General features: G+C 46.2%; 1 protein-coding gene and 1 long non-coding RNA gene across 13 annotated transcripts in view; one reads left to right on the forward strand and one right to left on the reverse strand.

Annotated features, from left to right (window-relative positions):
* Nucleotides 1-7,567, reverse strand: part of MAP4K3 (mitogen-activated protein kinase kinase kinase kinase 3) — a 107,561-nt gene extending 99,994 nt beyond the window's left edge. For 7 of the 12 annotated variants that reach the window (XR_006741403.1, XR_006741404.1, XM_045580667.1 and 4 more), the window contains exon 1: nt 7,103-7,567. Coding sequence is in view for 10 of the 12 variants with exons in the window: in XM_045580667.1 (XP_045436623.1) it covers nt 7,103-7,198 (96 nt within the window). In the remaining 2 variants the exon portion in view is untranslated. The remainder of the gene's footprint in view (nt 1-7,102) is intronic. The other 5 variants (XM_045580665.1, XM_036435106.2, XM_045580669.1 and 2 more) reach the window with 2 other exon arrangements.
* A 266-nt stretch (nt 7,568-7,833) lies between these two features.
* Nucleotides 7,834-17,563, forward strand: part of LOC118717271 — a 45,005-nt gene continuing 35,275 nt past the window's right edge. Inside the window, exons 1-2 of the long non-coding RNA XR_006741405.1 lie at nt 7,834-8,577; nt 8,886-9,258. This is a non-coding gene — a long non-coding RNA (uncharacterized LOC118717271). The remainder of the gene's footprint in view (nt 8,578-8,885; nt 9,259-17,563) is intronic.

Below are 17,563 nucleotides of genomic sequence, written 5' to 3' on the forward strand. Positions count from 1 at the left end.
AAGGTCAGGTCCCCGCACGTGCATGGGCCTCTATGAGCTTTGGAGGTTACTGAGACATCGCCCTGGCAGGTTTGGCTCAGTGGATAGAGTGCTGGCCTGTGGACTGAAGGGTCCTGGGTTCAATTTCAGTCAGGGGCACATGCCCGGGTTGTGAGCTCAATCCCCAGTTGGGAAGAGTGCGGGAGGCAGTCGATCAATGATTCTCTCTCAACACTGACTTCCTATCTTTCTCTCCCTCACCCTTCATCTCTGAAATAAAATTATATATATATATATATATATATATATATACACACACACATATATATATATATATATATATATATATATATATATATATATATAATATATGTGTGTGTTATCGGGACATAGAATACTGTAGGTGGAGAGAAGCAATCAGATTGTTATCAGGAAACATTTTATGAGCATTTCTGATTAAATGTCTAAAGAAATCTCAGAAGAAAAGGATTGCAGCATTTTGTTGGGGTATCTTTTCTCATTCGAAATAAATATTCAGTCATATCTAATTTTTTAAAAAAATTTTGTTTTCTTAAGGAGAGCTCCCCAAACTATAAAAACTTCAGGCCCTTGCAAAATCTGGATTCATCCCTGCTAAAAACGGAAAGTGAGGGCCACGCGCTGTTTTCATAGGGCGGTAAGAAAGAGCCACATTTAAAAGGTGACATCTGAGCTGGGACCCGAAGGAAATGAACAAACAATCCATATAAATACTCGAGGCTGGTGCATGAAATGTGTGTACGCTTGGGGGATTCCTCACAGTCCAGGAGCCCTTGGGGGTGTCCAATTGATGGCTCAGCACTGCTGCAGAGGCGGGAGCGGCTCCTGCCACCATTGCTGCGCTCACAAATTGTAAGCCCGGCTTCTGGCTGAGCGGCGCTCCCCCTGTGGGAGCACACTGACCACCTGGGGCAGCTCCTGCATTGAGTGTCTGCTCCCTGGTGGTCAGTGAGCGTCACAGTGACTGGTCATTCAGCCGTTGGGCCAAAACCGGCTCTCCAACATTCCCCCAGGGGTCCCAGACTGTGAGAGGGTACAGGCCAGGCCGAGGGACCTCACTGGTGCACGAACGGGGCTGGAGAGGGACACGGGAGGGCTCCAGGGTGTGTCTGGCCCATCTTGCTCAGTCCCGAATGGCCAGACCCCAGCAGCAAGCTAACCTACCTGTTGGAGTGTCTGCCCCGTGGTGTTCAGTGCACATCATAGCGAGCAGATAAGCGGCCTTAGCATATCATTAGCATATTACACTCTGGTTGGTTGAATGGCCAACTGGATGACTGGACACTTAGCATATTAGGCTTTTATTATGTAGGATAGCATTGGAGGGAAGAATTCAAGCACAGGCAGCAAGTGCAAAAGTCCTGAGGCAGAAGCATGAGGAGCAGAGTAAGTTAGGAGGACAGAAGCAAGAGAAATATGTAACAATAAATAATACTAGATACTGACAGCAATTAACAATTCCTGAGTACTATGTGTCAGGCACTGCCCTAAACACTTCCCTATGCATTTCCATTTTACAACTGAGGAAACTGAAGCACAGAGAGAAGGATTGAGTAATTGGCTAGACTAGAGGGTCTAAACTACACACTCTGACTCCAGAACCCAGCACTAACTTGGCTATGCTAGAGGTCAGTTATGCAGATAATCTCTCAAATAGTAAGAGATTTAAAATGCCAGAAAAGGTGAAAATCAACAATGTTTTGATCTTAAACTATGATAACTAAGAGTAGGTACACATTTTTTGTTCCTGTAAATTCTTAGTACCAAGTCTTGTCATTTTTGCTACTCCACCCACAGTCCCAAATACATTTCTGTTCATATTATCACTATTCAATGCAGTATGGTTATTCAATGTACTCTCGAGAGAACTACCAACTATTTATTCTCAATATAAAATAAATCATTAGATTTTCTTTCATAAGTAAATATATATGCTTAACACACACACACACATCAAATCTTGGAAGTTAAGTAATTCCTTCAGGGAATCAGATCCATATCAAAATCACATAACCTGGAGGTTAGCCGTGTGTGTGTTTTTATAAATCATCCCATAGTCTGTTCCATCATCACTTTTCCTCTCCAATAATACTGATGTTGAAAAATTCTACATTAATTTACCTTAAATATTCAAGCAATCTTTCTGAAGTTTAGGGACACCTCCTCTGATACCCTTTAGACTTGGTTCTCCATGAAGTAAAAATAAGCGCAACCCCAAATAACCGTGCTTTCTTTTTCTAAATGCTCAAGGTCCTCATGACCCTCCTCAGAGGTGCGGTTTCAGAACTAAGTTTTCCTGAAAGGTTCTTATAGTCTAAGAATTAGTGTTTGATGATATTACCATAACAACCCTGAAAGATGCAGTTACAAATAAGTCAATATGTAATTCACTAAACATTTGAACACACTCATTTCCTGGTTTCACCGCCCAATCTTCAATTTTTCTCCTGTCAGCTTTCATACTGACTCCAAGCCTGTTTATATAGACTACCATGTGTGCTTAGCAACATTTTACTGTCTCTGCTTCAGAGGAAATGGCCTCCAAACATACATAGATAAAATAAATATACACATTTCCAAAGCATGTCCTACCAGGCACTGGTTCTACGGACAAGCAATAAGCATTGCAAAGAATCCTTAGTTAAGTAAGCTTGGAGTTTGCTGGGTAAAATATGTAACAATAAATAATACTAGATACTGACAGCAATTAACAATTCCTGAGTACTATGTGTCAAGCACTGCCCTAAACACTTCCCTATGCATTTCCATTTTACAACTGAGGAAACTGAAGCACAGAGAGGAGGACTGAGTAAAAGCCAAGTATGACAGGTTTCTTGATCACAGGACTTCTCAGTCTTTAATACTAGACGCACGGTACAGCCTTCCCGGGAGCGTCCCAGCCACACTATGGAAAATGCCTATGAAGTCCAGGCCGGAAGTAAGAGATGATTCCAAGGCTTCAAAACTTATTAATGAATTGCCAGCATTGGGGCTTTGAGAAAAAGGGGTATGAAGAGAGGCTTCTTTGAGGAAGCTGTGGTCTGTGAGGAGCTTCGCTGGACGACGGGCTAGAGCTCAGGAGAAAGCCCACGGCTCAGACACCTGGGAATCCATTCACAGGGACTGGGCCAGAGTCAGGCAACTAGAAAAGACACTTTCCGAGAAACACACGGAGACTGGTCCTTCAAAGCATCCTTTGTGCCAAAACCGGTGTGGCTCAGTGGATAGAGTGTTGGTCTGCGGACTGAAAGGTCTCAGGTTCGATTCCGGTCAAGGGCATGTACATTGGTTGCAGGCACATCCCCAGTAGGGGGTGTGCAGGAGGCAGCTGGTCGATGTTTCTCTCTCATCGATGTTTCTAACTCTCTATCCCTCTCCCTTCCTCTCTGTAAAAAAAAAAAATCAATAAAGTATATTAAAACAAACAAAAAAACATCCTTTGCCTTGCCCTATCTCCAGCTTTAGTGCCTTTTGCGTCTCTCTAGCACTACTGCAGAAAAACATCAGGACATAAAGAGTTTTAGGGTAGGAATAATACAAATTAAACTGAAAATTTTCGTAAGAAAAGATAGCACAATGCATAATGCATGTGAAAATCATATCAATGTTGATAACGTGATCTGGTAAAAAAAAAAAAAAAAAAAAAACAAAAAAAAAAAAATCAACAAACAAAAACCAAAGAAAATACCTAATTTCTCCAAGAAAACCCTTTCAAATGACAAACCTACAGGTCATTCTTTTGGGGGAATCACTGAATCCTTTGAGAATGTACTGAATGCTATTAGGTCATCTCTCCAGAAAAACATATATACATATAACATTAAGCCTACTGATTTCAGAGGCCTTCAGATGCCACTTGAGGACCAACCACAGCTCTCTCTAGCTGTCAACCCCCAGGTCCCTAGATAATCCTTGCTACAGCTATTTCATCTGACTGACAGATCCTAGGAAAGCCCACAGTTAAAAGACATAGTTAAAGGCAAGTATTACTTCTTTAAAAACACACACAACTCTATCCCCATGTACTTTACGACAGCACAGAGGAAATACATATATTTGCATTTTTTGGACCTGGAAAAAAAAAAAAAATCAAACCTTATTTGTTGAGTAAAATTCAAGTCATTTATTGAACTCTGTAAACAGAAGGACATACGATGGTAATACCTGCACAACAGAACAGCCTGAGAAGCTAAATGATTTTATAAGGCCACAGAGCTAGTAAGTTCCAGATCTTCCACTTCCCGGTTCAATGCTTTTTAACTAAACCATGCCACCTGAAATATAATAAGCATATCACTACACTGGAGTAGGATCGTTTTCAAAATAAAAATCCCTTAAAGCACCAACCTTCTAAGAATGACTATAAATAATTAGGTCTCTAACTTAAGTTACTTAATCCACTTTTAGCACCTAGTTGCTGACAAATTAAGGAGTAAATTATACATATTGGCTTTTAAAAACAAACCCTCTAATGTGTTCCTCTCTCATCAATGCAACTTATATAAGAAAAATCTAAAACAGCAAAACAAATGCAAAAAAAAATATTATCTTTACAGCACAAACATGATTACAGGCAAATAAATACAAATAATTAAAACGGTGGGTTATTTAGCAAGCAGTGGTTCGAATGCCAAAAACTGCCGGGAGTTTTTCCGCTCTGGGTCCCTGGTTACCAGAGAGTCTGACAGGTAGGAATGGGGCGGGGCGTCTATCATGTGACAGCCGCCTGGCAGATGATAACAGTGCGGCCTAGTGGGCTGCACAGCAGGAGCTGGGGGTGCCAACTGCTACTCAAAGTCCCAATGGAACTCAGAGCCGGGCTACAAGGAAAACGCTGAGCTAACTGTGTGCCTCCATTTCTCCCCTGGAAATCCAATAACACATCCCCTGCCCAGGCCCCGTCTTTACAGAAGCAGTGCTGCCTAATGGTTACAAACGCTCAGTCTCTGAAGCTAACTGTTTTGAATTTTGGCTTTGCTGTCTATCAGCTTTAGCAAGTTACCATAGCCTCCCTGTGCCTCAGTTTCCTCAATTGCAAAATAGAGTTAATGGCAATGTCTATTTCACAGGGTTGCTGTGAAGATTAAGTACATTAACACGTGGAACCTTAGAGCACTGCCTGGCAAATAATAAGCACTCTGTAAATATTAGTTTTTATCATCATTATTTTAAAAAGATGACAAGATTAATCAATGTATACCGGTATTGCATATAGACGTTCTTAGGAAATTTACAGGCCTTAATTTGTTTACTTTTTAGTCAAGTGGCTTAACCAACAGCTGTTTTCTCTCTCTCTAAATATAGTAAGTGCACGGCCAATTATTCTCATAAAGAACTGAAAAGGAACTCACTGTGCACACTGCCTCCTAAGACTTATACATCGGCAAAGTTTTAGTAACTTTTCATCAGAATTTACACGGGCTCCTTTACCAGTTGGATCCCTTCATTCCAACTTTTACATTCACCACCAACTCCCAAACGCAATAATGGCTATTTTTACATGAACTATTGCAAGAGCTTCCTAACTGCTTTCTCCTCATCTTCACTCACCACACCCAAGTAGGTAGATCTTTCAAAAATCCAAACTTAATCTCATTCTCCATTGTCCTGAGGGGGAGTCTGACCTCCTTACAAGATCTGAGAGGCCAGCGTGACCATCTCCCTCTCTGGGCGCTCAGGCCGCACAGGCATCCTTTCAAAGCCTCACCTCCAGGCTCGGAGCCTCCACAGGAATTTGTTCTATTTGGCATCATTCCCTCTCCCCATGGCCTCCGACTCCCCGGAGGAGAGAGAGCATTCCTCCTGTGACATGCTCTCCTAATCCTAATCCAAATCCTTTCTCCTCTGCAGCACAAAATAAAACTGCAATAATCTTGTCCCCCAAAATTATAAACTCCAAGTGGGCACATGTCTGTCTTTGTTACAACCCAAGTGCTTTGATGCCCTGTACATAGCAGGTGTGCAGCAGACACCTGTCTGCGGAGGGAAAAATAAGTGATGGTGGAAAGCAAGTCACCCACCAACCAAGGCTAATGCAGAATGCTGGCTGCACCGTATGACACATCTAAGTAATATGAATGGCACCGGAGTAAAAGTTAAAAAAAATAATAAAAAATAAATAAACCTAGTGCTTAAACGAGGGCAAAATCAAGTCAAGGCGATGCTTTCCAAAGCCAAGCTAAGCTTTGTGCATCCTCAGGTTTGTGTGAAACAGGAGTTGCTCCACTTGGGTTACCAGTAAGAAGATCCACAACTAAATCAAGACTGCCACCACATTTGGCACTGCCCGCCTCTCTTCTTGGCAGTCGCTGCGAGGCCAAGAGTTGAGCTGGCCCAGGGAGGAGTGATTTATCTCCCACATTTAGAAGTGGTCTCTCTTAACAGCAGCAATGCTGTGCTACTCCTCATGGGCTTTGGATTCTAACCTTATCAAACCAGGACCTTTCCAAAGCATTGAATGCAAGTGTTGTTGCTGTTTGGATCCCTGGGAAAAACAACAACGCAATTTTAACACGGCCTCCAAGTGCAGCTGGGCTTGGGAGAAAAGTTTCTCCTTCCTTAAAAAAAAAAAAAAAAATCATGCTAACACTAGATCGCTTTTTACCAAAGAAAGGCGTTCCTTAGGAAAAATAAGAAACCGGTGTGCCGATGATGCTACAAGGCTGAAGCATGGAGGGGCTGTGGATGGGAGCTGCCCAGGGTAATCCTACCAGCCCGGGGCCCGGTGGGCGGACAGCGGGTCCGGCCAGGTCCGTCTGCAGCACGCGGGGCCGACAGCCGCCAACCCCCTGCGGGCTGGCCCGCCGCCCCGCCCCGCCGGGCACCCGGCGCCCGGTGCCCGCCCAGCCCTCCGGGGGACGCGCGTCCCGGGCCGCAGGGCTCAGGTGCGGGCCGGGCGGTCTCGGGGTTCACCATTTGGCCCTTTGTTCGTTCTCAGGCGGCGGAGGGAGCCCGGGCCCCCGCTCCGCCTCCTCCCCCGCAGCCCCGGGCGCCAGCGCCGCCCGCCGCCCGGGCTCCGCCGCCGCGCCCCCGCCCCCGCCCCCGCCGCGGGTCGGGACCCCGGGGGCCGGCGCCGCGCCTTCACCTTGTACACGTCGCCGTAGGTGCCGCTGCCGATGCGCTGGATCAGCTCGAAGTCCTCCTGCGGGTTCCGGCGGGACAGGTCGAAGCCGGGGTTCATGGCGGGCCCGGGTGCCCCCCGCCTCCCTCCCGGGCCGGGGAGGGGGGGCGCTCAGGGGGCCGCACGGAGGGTGGGAAGCCGCGGCCGGACCCCTGCTCCCCCGGAGGTCACAATCGCCCGGCTCCCCACGCCGCGGCCGCCGCTCCCCGCCCGCCGCCGCCGCCGCCAACGACGGCGACGACCGGGCTAACCGTCCCCGCCCCCCGCAGCCGCGCCGCCGCGTCGAACCGCGGTCACACCCACGGGGAGAGGAGAACGCTCGCAGCCCCTCGCTCCGGGGGAAGCTCCAACATGGCTTCCGCCTCCGCCGCTCCTCCCCCTCCCCTCGCTCCGGCGCCTCCACCCTCCTCCCCTTTTCCCGGCTCCCGCGCGACTGCGCAGCCGCGATCCCGGAGGGTGCGCTCCCGGTCCGCGCGCGCTCCGGGTCCGTGCGCGTCCCGGGTCCGTGCGCGCTCCGGGCCCGTGCGCGCTCCGGGTCCGCGCGCGCTGCAGGTCCGTGCGCGCTCCGGTCCGTGCGCGCCCCGGGTCCCTGCGCGCTCCGGTTCCGTGCGCGCCTGCCCGTCCCGTGCGCGCCCACCTGGCTCCGGCTCCGCGCGCCCCGTCCCCGCTCGCCAACCCCGCGGTGTGGGCGGGCGGGCGGCCGAGCTTTGCCCTTTCCGAGTGGCCTAGGCTTTCCCGGGTACAGAAGTGTTCGGGGCTGCAAAGGTCCGATGCCCGAAAAGGACTGTCTGCCCCAGGGACCAAGCTCAAGGACCTACCCATGTCGATCCCCTGGATGACAATGTTTGACTTTGCTGGATCAGGTTCCAATCCTAAACCGGAGGAATAGCTTTCATTTGCAAGACAGACAAGGTCCCCAATTTTAGAAGCAGGTACTGGAACTGCGGGGAAGGGGAAAGCCCCAGAAAAAAGTGAGCAGTGATTGCCCCGATGATACCCGACACCCTTGGGCCCTTGGTGTTGGCCCGCCAGGATTGCAAAAGAGGGCAGGCCGAGAGGGCCAGCAGGGAGGCGTGCGGCGTGGGCAGGGCATGGGAAGCTCGAGGAGCAAAAACACGCAGAGCGGCCGCCAGCAGCCGGTGTGGAGGGCGTGGGAGGCAACGCAGAGCAAAGGACTAAAAGCAGGGATTGACTTCTCACCAGAGACGAGTGGATTATCAAAGACTCTGGGCGGGTACTGAGCAAGCTGTCAAGCAACCTTGCAAAGAAGAGGCGGCGCAGGGTGGAGGATGGACGAGTCCCATTCCTGCACCTGCAGTGTAAACACGTGATGATGATCTGGAAGCTCTTAACCTGCCCAATGCCCCACCCTGCTCGAGACCCAGATTCCCAGCATTACATCCAGTCTACGTGGACACCAGTGCTGTCCAAGAAACCACGTAGGTAGGGAGGGTTAGTTTTCTGTTCTCAATAAATTGCCCACTAGGCTTTTCCAGAAGGTCTGATCAAGTAGGTGGCAGCCACTTAGGCAATACCACTTTGGAGTGTTACTTCAGAAATGCTTTCCTAATACCTTTAAGACACCACACCTTCTGACCAGTAATATTCCCCAATGCCTGCTGGCTCCTGAGAAACTAGATCTCATCAAACCTGTTGGGGATAAGATAAATACAATCAAACAATAGCCACACATACTACTTACGGTTAACTTCATGCATTTTTACCTTTTCAATCCTTTCTCCTATAGTAAGACTGCATATTTACCAAATTCCCAAAGAAGTTTACTCTGAGTACCTATGGACAAAAAGGTGTGTTAAAACATGACCATCTATTCAATGATACAGGTAGCCTTTCATTTGTCTAATTTCTAATTAAAGTATCAGTCATAGGAGCATATTACTTGAAGCGCTTATCATTGGATTTCTCCTAGACGGTCTACCTTAAAGCTCCAGTGTCTTGAGAATTAAACTCCTGACTACATGTTAGTCCATGGCCAAGGATCCTGCTTTTGCCAGTTTAAGGCACTTGCTGGGGCCTCTGAGTGCAGGCCTTCCCTCTGCTTGTCCATATTTGGAGAACTCTGTGGCCTCTTTAAACAGGATAATCAGCACAGGATGCAGGTAAGCAGACCCAACAAACTATCCCAAACAGGAATCAGTTGCGCTCTCTTTCTTTGCCTTTGAAAGCTGGAATGCCAAACTCTCAGGATTCTCAGGACCGAATGCTGCAGGAGACTGTTCTAATGGTTTCACCGTTTTGTTTGCTAGGATTATCATCTGTGCAGATAACTTTGCATTTGCATCACTAATAGACTTCTTTCAAAGAGAAAAGACATTTCAGCAGGGCTGCGACAGTCTTTAAAGTTTTGTTTGTTCCTTTTTGGCAGGGCCAGCCCAGTCCTCTTGAAAAGAGATGGATTTCCATGTAAGGGCCTGATTTATGCAATTAACTGTTCACAAAGCATAAAATTGTATGTTCTTTGTAATGTCTACCTACAACCATATCTGATGTCCTTTTTATTCTATTCTAACACTCACTTTGCTATAAGTAACACTTAATGATCTTTGAGTCAGAGAAATAGCTTCCCTCTCCTATGATTGGAAGTATCCTTAGAAATCATCTAATCCTCTCAAATAAAAACTACTTCACAGCATCTCTCCTGCGTTTACTGCTGTTTGGAGGCAGCAGGTCCACGGATTCATCCCGTATCGTTTTGCTGTGATGTGGATGAGATGCCGCAGGAACCTAACTCTCTTTACTTCAATTAGCCTGTGGTAAAGTTGGTTATGTTATATGTCATTTCACCACAGTTCCAACAACCTAGGAGCATATTAAGTGCCTAAGGACTTACTGTATCTGCAGTAAAAGGGAACCTACTGCTTCCAAGACAATTTGCCTCATTATAAGATAGTGCTAGTAAATTATCATCATCATCACCGTCATAATAGAAAAACAATGCTATCTAACATACCAAGCACTTACAAGGTGCCAGGACTGGAGTCAGTTACTGCCCATGTATTATTTAATTCTCATAACAACTTGCTGATCTAAGTTATGATGATCTGCATCCCCCCCCCCCCCCCCCCCCAGACACAGGCAGATTAAGGTGCTCAAGGTAAAAAACAGAAAACTGAAATTTGAACAGAAGTCCTATGACATGAAGGCCAGACTTTTAGCCACTGGTCTATACTCTGCTGTATAGTATACCTTTTAAGTATTCTCTTTTGCTAGGTGGTATAGAATACAGAGAAGAAAAGCCACAGTCCTTGCCCTCAAGATGTTTGCAGCCTCACAAATGTGTGCGAAGCACTGGGGAGGGACATTCATGTAAACAGGAAGCCATAGGAATGCTGCTAAAGCTAACATTTGAAGAATGCATTGTCGTTGGCCAGACGGATGGGGAGGAGGCGCCATCCTCCAGGCTGGCCGCTAAGCTGCAGCCCCGTGAAGCACCCACTCCCACAAGCATCACACAGGAGGGAGACCATAAAAGCATAAAATAGTAGTTAGTTGCCTACAGCTCCAAACCACTCTTTAGTTCGCTCATTGGCTTAGTGATTCCTTTGTCTCCGCACCAATGCCCTGTTTCATAGCCACCCCTCACATACAGCACAACCACCGCCCGCTTTCAGCACACCAGCAGCTCTGGGAAAGGAATACTGAGCAAGCCCTAGCTCCAAGGGGACTCACCACAGCCAGGGCATCCAGGAGGGGAGGAGAGTCAGACACAGACATGGATGTGGGACAACATGGCAGAAGCTTCCAGGAGATTATGGAGCCTCGCTAGCACAGCTCAGAGCCAGGCTACCTGCGTTTCCGTCTTGTCTCTGGAGCTTTACTGAATGACCTTGGGAAATGCTTTCAAACAGGCTATCATCAAGAGTCAAAAAGAAAACACATACAAAAGGCAGTAGTGGCTGGTATCACAGTAAACCCACACGGTATTAATTACTAATATTTTGAATATTTTAGAATGTTTTAAGGGCAGGTAGAGATGGGGATAGAGATATGGTTTAGAAAGCAAATGTATATACATACACACACACACACACACACACACACACGGTAGGTCCTCGGGTTACGCCAGAGATCCATTCCTATGGCATACTGTAACTTGATTTTCACCATATGTGGGGACCCACCTACTCATGTGGAGCACATACACAGCAGTAATGAAGTGAAATAGTAAAAAAAATTTAAAAGAAAGATAACAATTCCTGACCTTTACTTGTGGTAAATAAATAATAAAAAACACAAAGCACTTATGTACATACGTCGAAATGATGGAACTTTTAAAAAAATAAATAAATGGGAGATGGCAACATAACCACAAAACGACGTACATCGAGTTCGACGTAACCTGAAGACGGCCTTTAAAAGCCAAGTGCCTGGAACAATGGAATGATCAGAACAACCGAAACGTCCGATTGCTATGATGTGCCCTGCGGTGGCCCCCATTCCCCAACCTCCCGAGGCCCCCTCCCCCCTGCCAGCCCCGCCTCTGATCACCTCCCACCTTGATCAGGGGTGGGGCCTGCCAGCCATCCGCCCATATCCCCTACCCCCTGCCGGTCCCCATCCCACCCATGCACAAATTTGTGCTCCGGGCTGCTAGTCTATATATATAAATGTCTTAGCAACCGTTAAAACCAATCGACCAAATGTTCAACCGGTCACTATGATGCTCAATGCAGAAGCTGCCCCCTGGTGGTCAGTGCACTCCCATAGCCAACCTCCTGGGGTGAGCCAACCTCCCGTGGTCCCTCCCCCACAGCCAACAGCCCCAATCAGCCTTTCCCCTCTCCCCCATCCCATGGCTGGCCAGCCCTGATCACCCCAATAGGAACTGGGCAAGACAGCTCCAGTTGGCCCCGATTGCCAGCCAGGCCGAGGGACCCCACCCGTGTACAAATTCATGCACTGGGCCTCTAGTATGTATATAAGAGACCTGAATTAAAGCCAGAAATGCTGAGGAAGGAAAGAAGGGAAAAGAACCCAGGAGGTGATTGGAAGATGGGATTTACTGGTTGGAAGAAGCAGGCAGAGACATGGGTGCCATGTAGGCTTCTGGCGTACATAACTGGAGGATCCCCAAAAACGTGATAACATTTGCCATAATAAAGGGAACTGGGATCCTTTGGGGGATGGTTTTAGCGCTGGGTCAAAGTAGATGATTCTCTTTTGTACCTGTGTTATGTTTGATGTATTCAACTGGAAACATAAAATTAATGATAAATATGTAGGGCGGACAGTTGGAAAATATTTCAGGGCTAATTTTTAAGTTTAATGAGTCATAGTTCAGAAATATTTATTGAACATATATTATGTGCCACACTATATTAGGTTTAGGCGATACAATAGGGTGTGGTCCCTGAACTGAAGTTAAGGGTTCAGACAAGTTCTCAGACAATTCCTTTCCAGTGAGATAAATCCTGGATGCAGGGAAGCAGAGCCGGGAGATAGGAGGTGTTACTTGGGCTAATAATTTGACTCCTTTTTAAACCAATACATATTTTAAAATTTTCTTTAAACCAATATTGTTTAAAAGCATGCACCCAACATTTATTTACAGGTGAGGTGGAGCTCTGCATAGGAGTGGGTGAGGATGGAGGACCTTTGATGTTAGCTCTCAGTTTCCTCTTTGTTTTTTCTGAGCAATTCAGCTCTGCTCCCAGATTTGCATACTTCTGAGTATCATGTTTCTCAATGAAGGTTTTATTAGCATTTTGGGACTGTCCCCATCCATTCTAGCCTTCCTACCCCCTTGTGTCAAGACAACTCCCAGCCATACTGGCATCAACAATAGAGATGGCCTCACATATTTCCAAATGTCTGGGGTAGGGCTGGGGATCGGGGTGGGAACGTGACTGCATGGAGAACGTTTGCCTGTCGTGGCCCTTGAGAGAACTATCACCTACGCATAACTATTTACATAGTATTCCTTTCTATCTCACGCAGTGTATACCCAAGAGAAGTCCTGATATGGAAAATATTGTTCCCTTTATTACATTTTTAACCTTCAGCACTGTGATATTTAACTGCCCTCTGTAGATTCTATTTGCCTTTTACCAGGTAGTCCTTAGAATGACCCAGGAGGGCACTGAATCTGGCCTGTGCAGGTTATAGAAATCTTCACAAAGGAAGGGACCCCTAAGCTGAGACCCAAAAAACGGAGAATTAGCCAGGCAAGAAGATATACTCCATACCATGGATATACATGTTACATTCAAAGAAATGAAAAGTGCTGTGTTCAGGGTGAACAATAGATGAGGCTGGAGTGGTAAGCAGGGACCAGTCCATGAAGGGACATTTAAATCATGTTAAACCATTTCTTGTTGAGAACAAAAGGGAGCTATTGAGGATTTCCAGCACAGGAGTAGAAGGATCTTCTTGGTGCCTTAGGAATGTCCAATTAGCGGCAGTGCAATATGAATTGGAGGCTGGTGGAAAGACTGAAGATGAGATGGGAGAATAGCTAGCAGGTCCAGGTGTGAGAGAAAACGATGGCCTGAATTAACATGGGGAGTTAGCATCGACATTCAGTAGTGGTATCACTTGAACTTGTGGGTTGAGATGAATCCTCATAGTGAAGATGTATGTGGAACAGGCAGAAAATGGTTTCCTGAAGAACCCCACTGTTTAGAGTGTGAGCAAAGGGAGAGCATCCAGCAAAAGAGGGCAGGCAGGAAGGTGGCATCCAGTACGGTATGTAGAAAGGAAATGGCATGGCAGCCATAGGAGTGCACCACTCAGGACTCCCTTCAAGGGAGCACCTACTCTGAAGAGCATAATTAACTGAAAACCTCCAGCCACCATGCCTTTGGGATTCATCACAGCACTCCTGCAGACAGAGGTCTCAGTCTCTTCAGATGCTCTCAGCCAGGGACTGGGCTCTGTCAGCCATTCTTACTCAATGCAGTTTCCTCTCTGCTCAGGGCTCCCCATTGACCTGACTGAGCCTTTCTTAGAGCTGCTCTGCAGACCGAGGCTCTCCATGCCACTTCCCTTCTTTCTCTCCCACCACGGGCACTAAGACATGCATTGCAATGTGAGACGCTTCCCTCCCCTTTCCTCTTCAGCCTTCACAGATGTGTCCACATATAAGAATCTTGCATTTCTGCCAAAACCGGTTTGGCTCAGTGGTAGAGCGTCGGTCTGCGGACTGAAAGGTCCCAGGTTCGATTCCGGTCAAGGGCATATACCTTGGTTGTGGGCACATCCCTGGTGGGGGGTGTGCAAGAGGCAACTGGTCGATGTTTCTCTCTCATCGACGTTTCTAGCTCCCTATCTCTCTCCCTTCCTCCTCTCTGTAAAATATCAATAAAATATATTTTAAAAAAAAGAATCTTGCATTTCTAATTCAGTTTTACTGTCTGCTGAACTAATACAATTGGATCAATGAAGTAAAGATAACACTGTTATCAACAGTGTTAAATGTCCATGAGTCTAAGAAGGAGGGAGATAGAAGAGGGCCATTAGATTTGTCATTGTGGAGGTCAGTGCTGACTGACTATTGACATTCATATTCTTTCTTCTACTACTGTGCCTCCTCTTCGTTCTCCCAGATCCCCTTCAATCTTTCTCATTCATCGTGATCTTCACATAGCTCACCTGATATGGGTGCATTTGATGTATTAACATCTTTCTAAACTCTGGCACTACTGTGATATTCAAGTTCAATATTCCAAATGCAGTCTGCTTAGTGTTGACGATTGGAGGATTATAACTGCACATTGGAATGCAGTCTGTTTTCTGCTATGTAATGCAAGCCTCTTAATTAGTCTCTCTGGCCCAATTCTCTTCCTGTTCTGATAATACCACACCTGGCCAATAAACACGCTTCTAATATGCCAACAATGGAACTATGGAAGTCCTGAGGGGAAGCTACATTTGGAGTCAATGTGAGTTCACTTTTAGGCCTGTTGAGTTTGAGTAGATGAAAGGGCATTAAGGAGGAGCCATGGCAAAGATGGCGACAGATTTAGAAAGAGGGGATTAGGCGACCATGTAAATTTGTGTCATATAAATAAAGATTGTGGGATCATGACATCGCTGAGAAGCTGAGCCTGTAGAGCAATGGTGAGCAAAAATTTTTTTTTTTTTTGTAACAAGGGCCACTTACCTAGAGCAGAAAATGTTTATTGACCTCACTTCATCCCAAATGAAAATAACGCCACTTTCATATCAAAGAACGTTTCCACATTTATATTCCATTTTACATTTGGAATGATTCCTTGAAGTATTATCGTCCATAATTTACACACGAGGATACTGAGGCTTAGATATCGATCAAGGTTGATAATTAGTTCCAGTCCATTTCACATCTCCTGAGCCTTGCCCGCTGAACTTCAGGTTGTACTAGATATTGGGGATGTGAAAGTGATTAAAATGTGCACCCACTCCTCAACCACCACACCCTTCCTTGCTTTGCTCTTCCCCAGAGGGTTGCTATGCTCTCTTAGCTTGGGCTGTGCTGGTTCATCACCCACACAGACAGCCAGTGTACAGGAGGAACCGGCTTCAGGGTACCCTGGCAGTTCCATGCCCATGATGTAGTCATCGTCTTGTAAAGATAAGGAAGATGTGGGAACTGTTATACATTACCGTGTGGAGAATAAATTGGTACTACCACATGGGAAGGCAATTTAGCAATATCTATTAAAGCTAAAGATATCCTTATCATAGCTAACAATTCCATTTTTTCCATATATGTATATCCAAGAAACTCCCTCAAATGCATCAGGAGACATCTAAACAAGTGGTTATTGAAGTATGGTCTATAACTGGAAAATAGTTGGAAACAACCTAAATGTTTGTCAACCTGTGAATGGATAAGTAAATTGCTACATGATTACACAGTGGAATACTATATTATCCTATATAATAAAAGGCTAATATGCAAATAGATGGAATAGCAGAACAACCAAACAACCAGTTGCTATGATGTGTGCTGACCACCAGGAGGCATGTGCAGACCATGGTGGGCATTGGCCACAGCGAGATGGTGAAGCAGGTGAGTGGGGGTGCCAGTCACTGTCATCGAGGTGAGCCTCTGGTGGTTACTTAAAATTCTTTACTCGTGCGTGGTGCCATGATCCCATCTGACACTTGCACCCGCTGCTGGCACTGGCCCCAATCGCTCCGCACCATCAGCATGTGGGAGCAGCAATGGTGGAAGCAGGAGGACCAACAGACAGGGGACCAGGCTTGCAGTGGGAGGGGCCTGGCTGGGGTGCAGAGGATGGAAGGAAATCCGCCTCTGTGTCCACCCCAGCCTCATGGCCCACAGTTCCTTTCAAGTTGCACAGATTCATGTACTGGGCCCCTAGTAGTTAAAATAAATGAATTATCCCAGGTAGCTTAGTTGGTTAGAGCCTTGTTCCAATACACCAAGGTTGTAGGTTTCATCCCAGGTCAGAGCACATATAAGAACCAACCAATGAATGCATAAATAAGTGGGACAACAATCTCTCTCTCTCTCTCTCTCTCTCTCTCTCTCTCTCTCTCTCTCTCTCTCTCTCCTTCCCTCCCTCCCTTTATCAATCCCTTCCTTCTTCTCTTTCTAAAATAAATAAATTTAAAAAGAACTAGAGCAGGAATTAGAATATTTACATATAAGTCTCAAAAAGTAAAATATCAGGTAGAAAAAAAAAAGAAGAAACACAAAATATGCTGCCATTTATGTTAAGTTTAAAGACATGAAACAATACTACTTACTTTCATGGATGATATTCATGATAATAATAAACTTCAAGTTCAGGATAGTTGTTACCTCTGCTGAGGAAGACAAATAATGACAGTATATGGAGAAGCCTTTCGCCAAATCTGTATTATTATGTGTGTTTTTAAGTGGATCTGAAGCAAATGTGGCAAAAAGTAAATATTTGACAAAGCCGTGTGTGGAAGGCAAATTTCTTATACTATTTTCTATACTCTGTGTGCTTGTATATAGGGGCCTTGGACCCTGGAACACTTGGATCCTACCCCTCCTTTTTCTGTGTTGAAATTCCACTCATTCTTTGATATCTAGCTCAGTTTCACTACTTAATTGAGAATTTCCTTGACAATCTTGTTAGTCCATATTATGTTCTTTCTTTTTCAAATATGTTTAGTCTATAGAGTTCTCTTACACACTATGTTTGGATGACCATACTTTTTTATGTCGTTATTTAAATACTAGTGGCCTGGTGCATGAAATTCATGCTTGGGGGGGGGGGGCAGTGGTGGTGTCCCTCAGCCCAGCCTGCACCCTCTCCAATCTGGGACCCCTTGGGGGATGTCTGACTGCAGACATCCCTCTCACAATTCAGGACTGCTGGCTCCTAACCAGTTGCCTGCCTGCCTGATCGCCCCTAACCACTCCTCTGCGGGCCTGATCAATGCCTAACTGCTCCCCTGCCGGCCTGATCGCCCCCAACTGCCCTC

The sequence above is a fragment of the Pipistrellus kuhlii genome, unplaced genomic scaffold (genome assembly GCF_014108245.1).
Source record: "Pipistrellus kuhlii isolate mPipKuh1 unplaced genomic scaffold, mPipKuh1.p scaffold_m20_p_13, whole genome shotgun sequence".
Classification (NCBI taxonomy): domain Eukaryota; kingdom Metazoa; phylum Chordata; class Mammalia; order Chiroptera; family Vespertilionidae; genus Pipistrellus; species Pipistrellus kuhlii.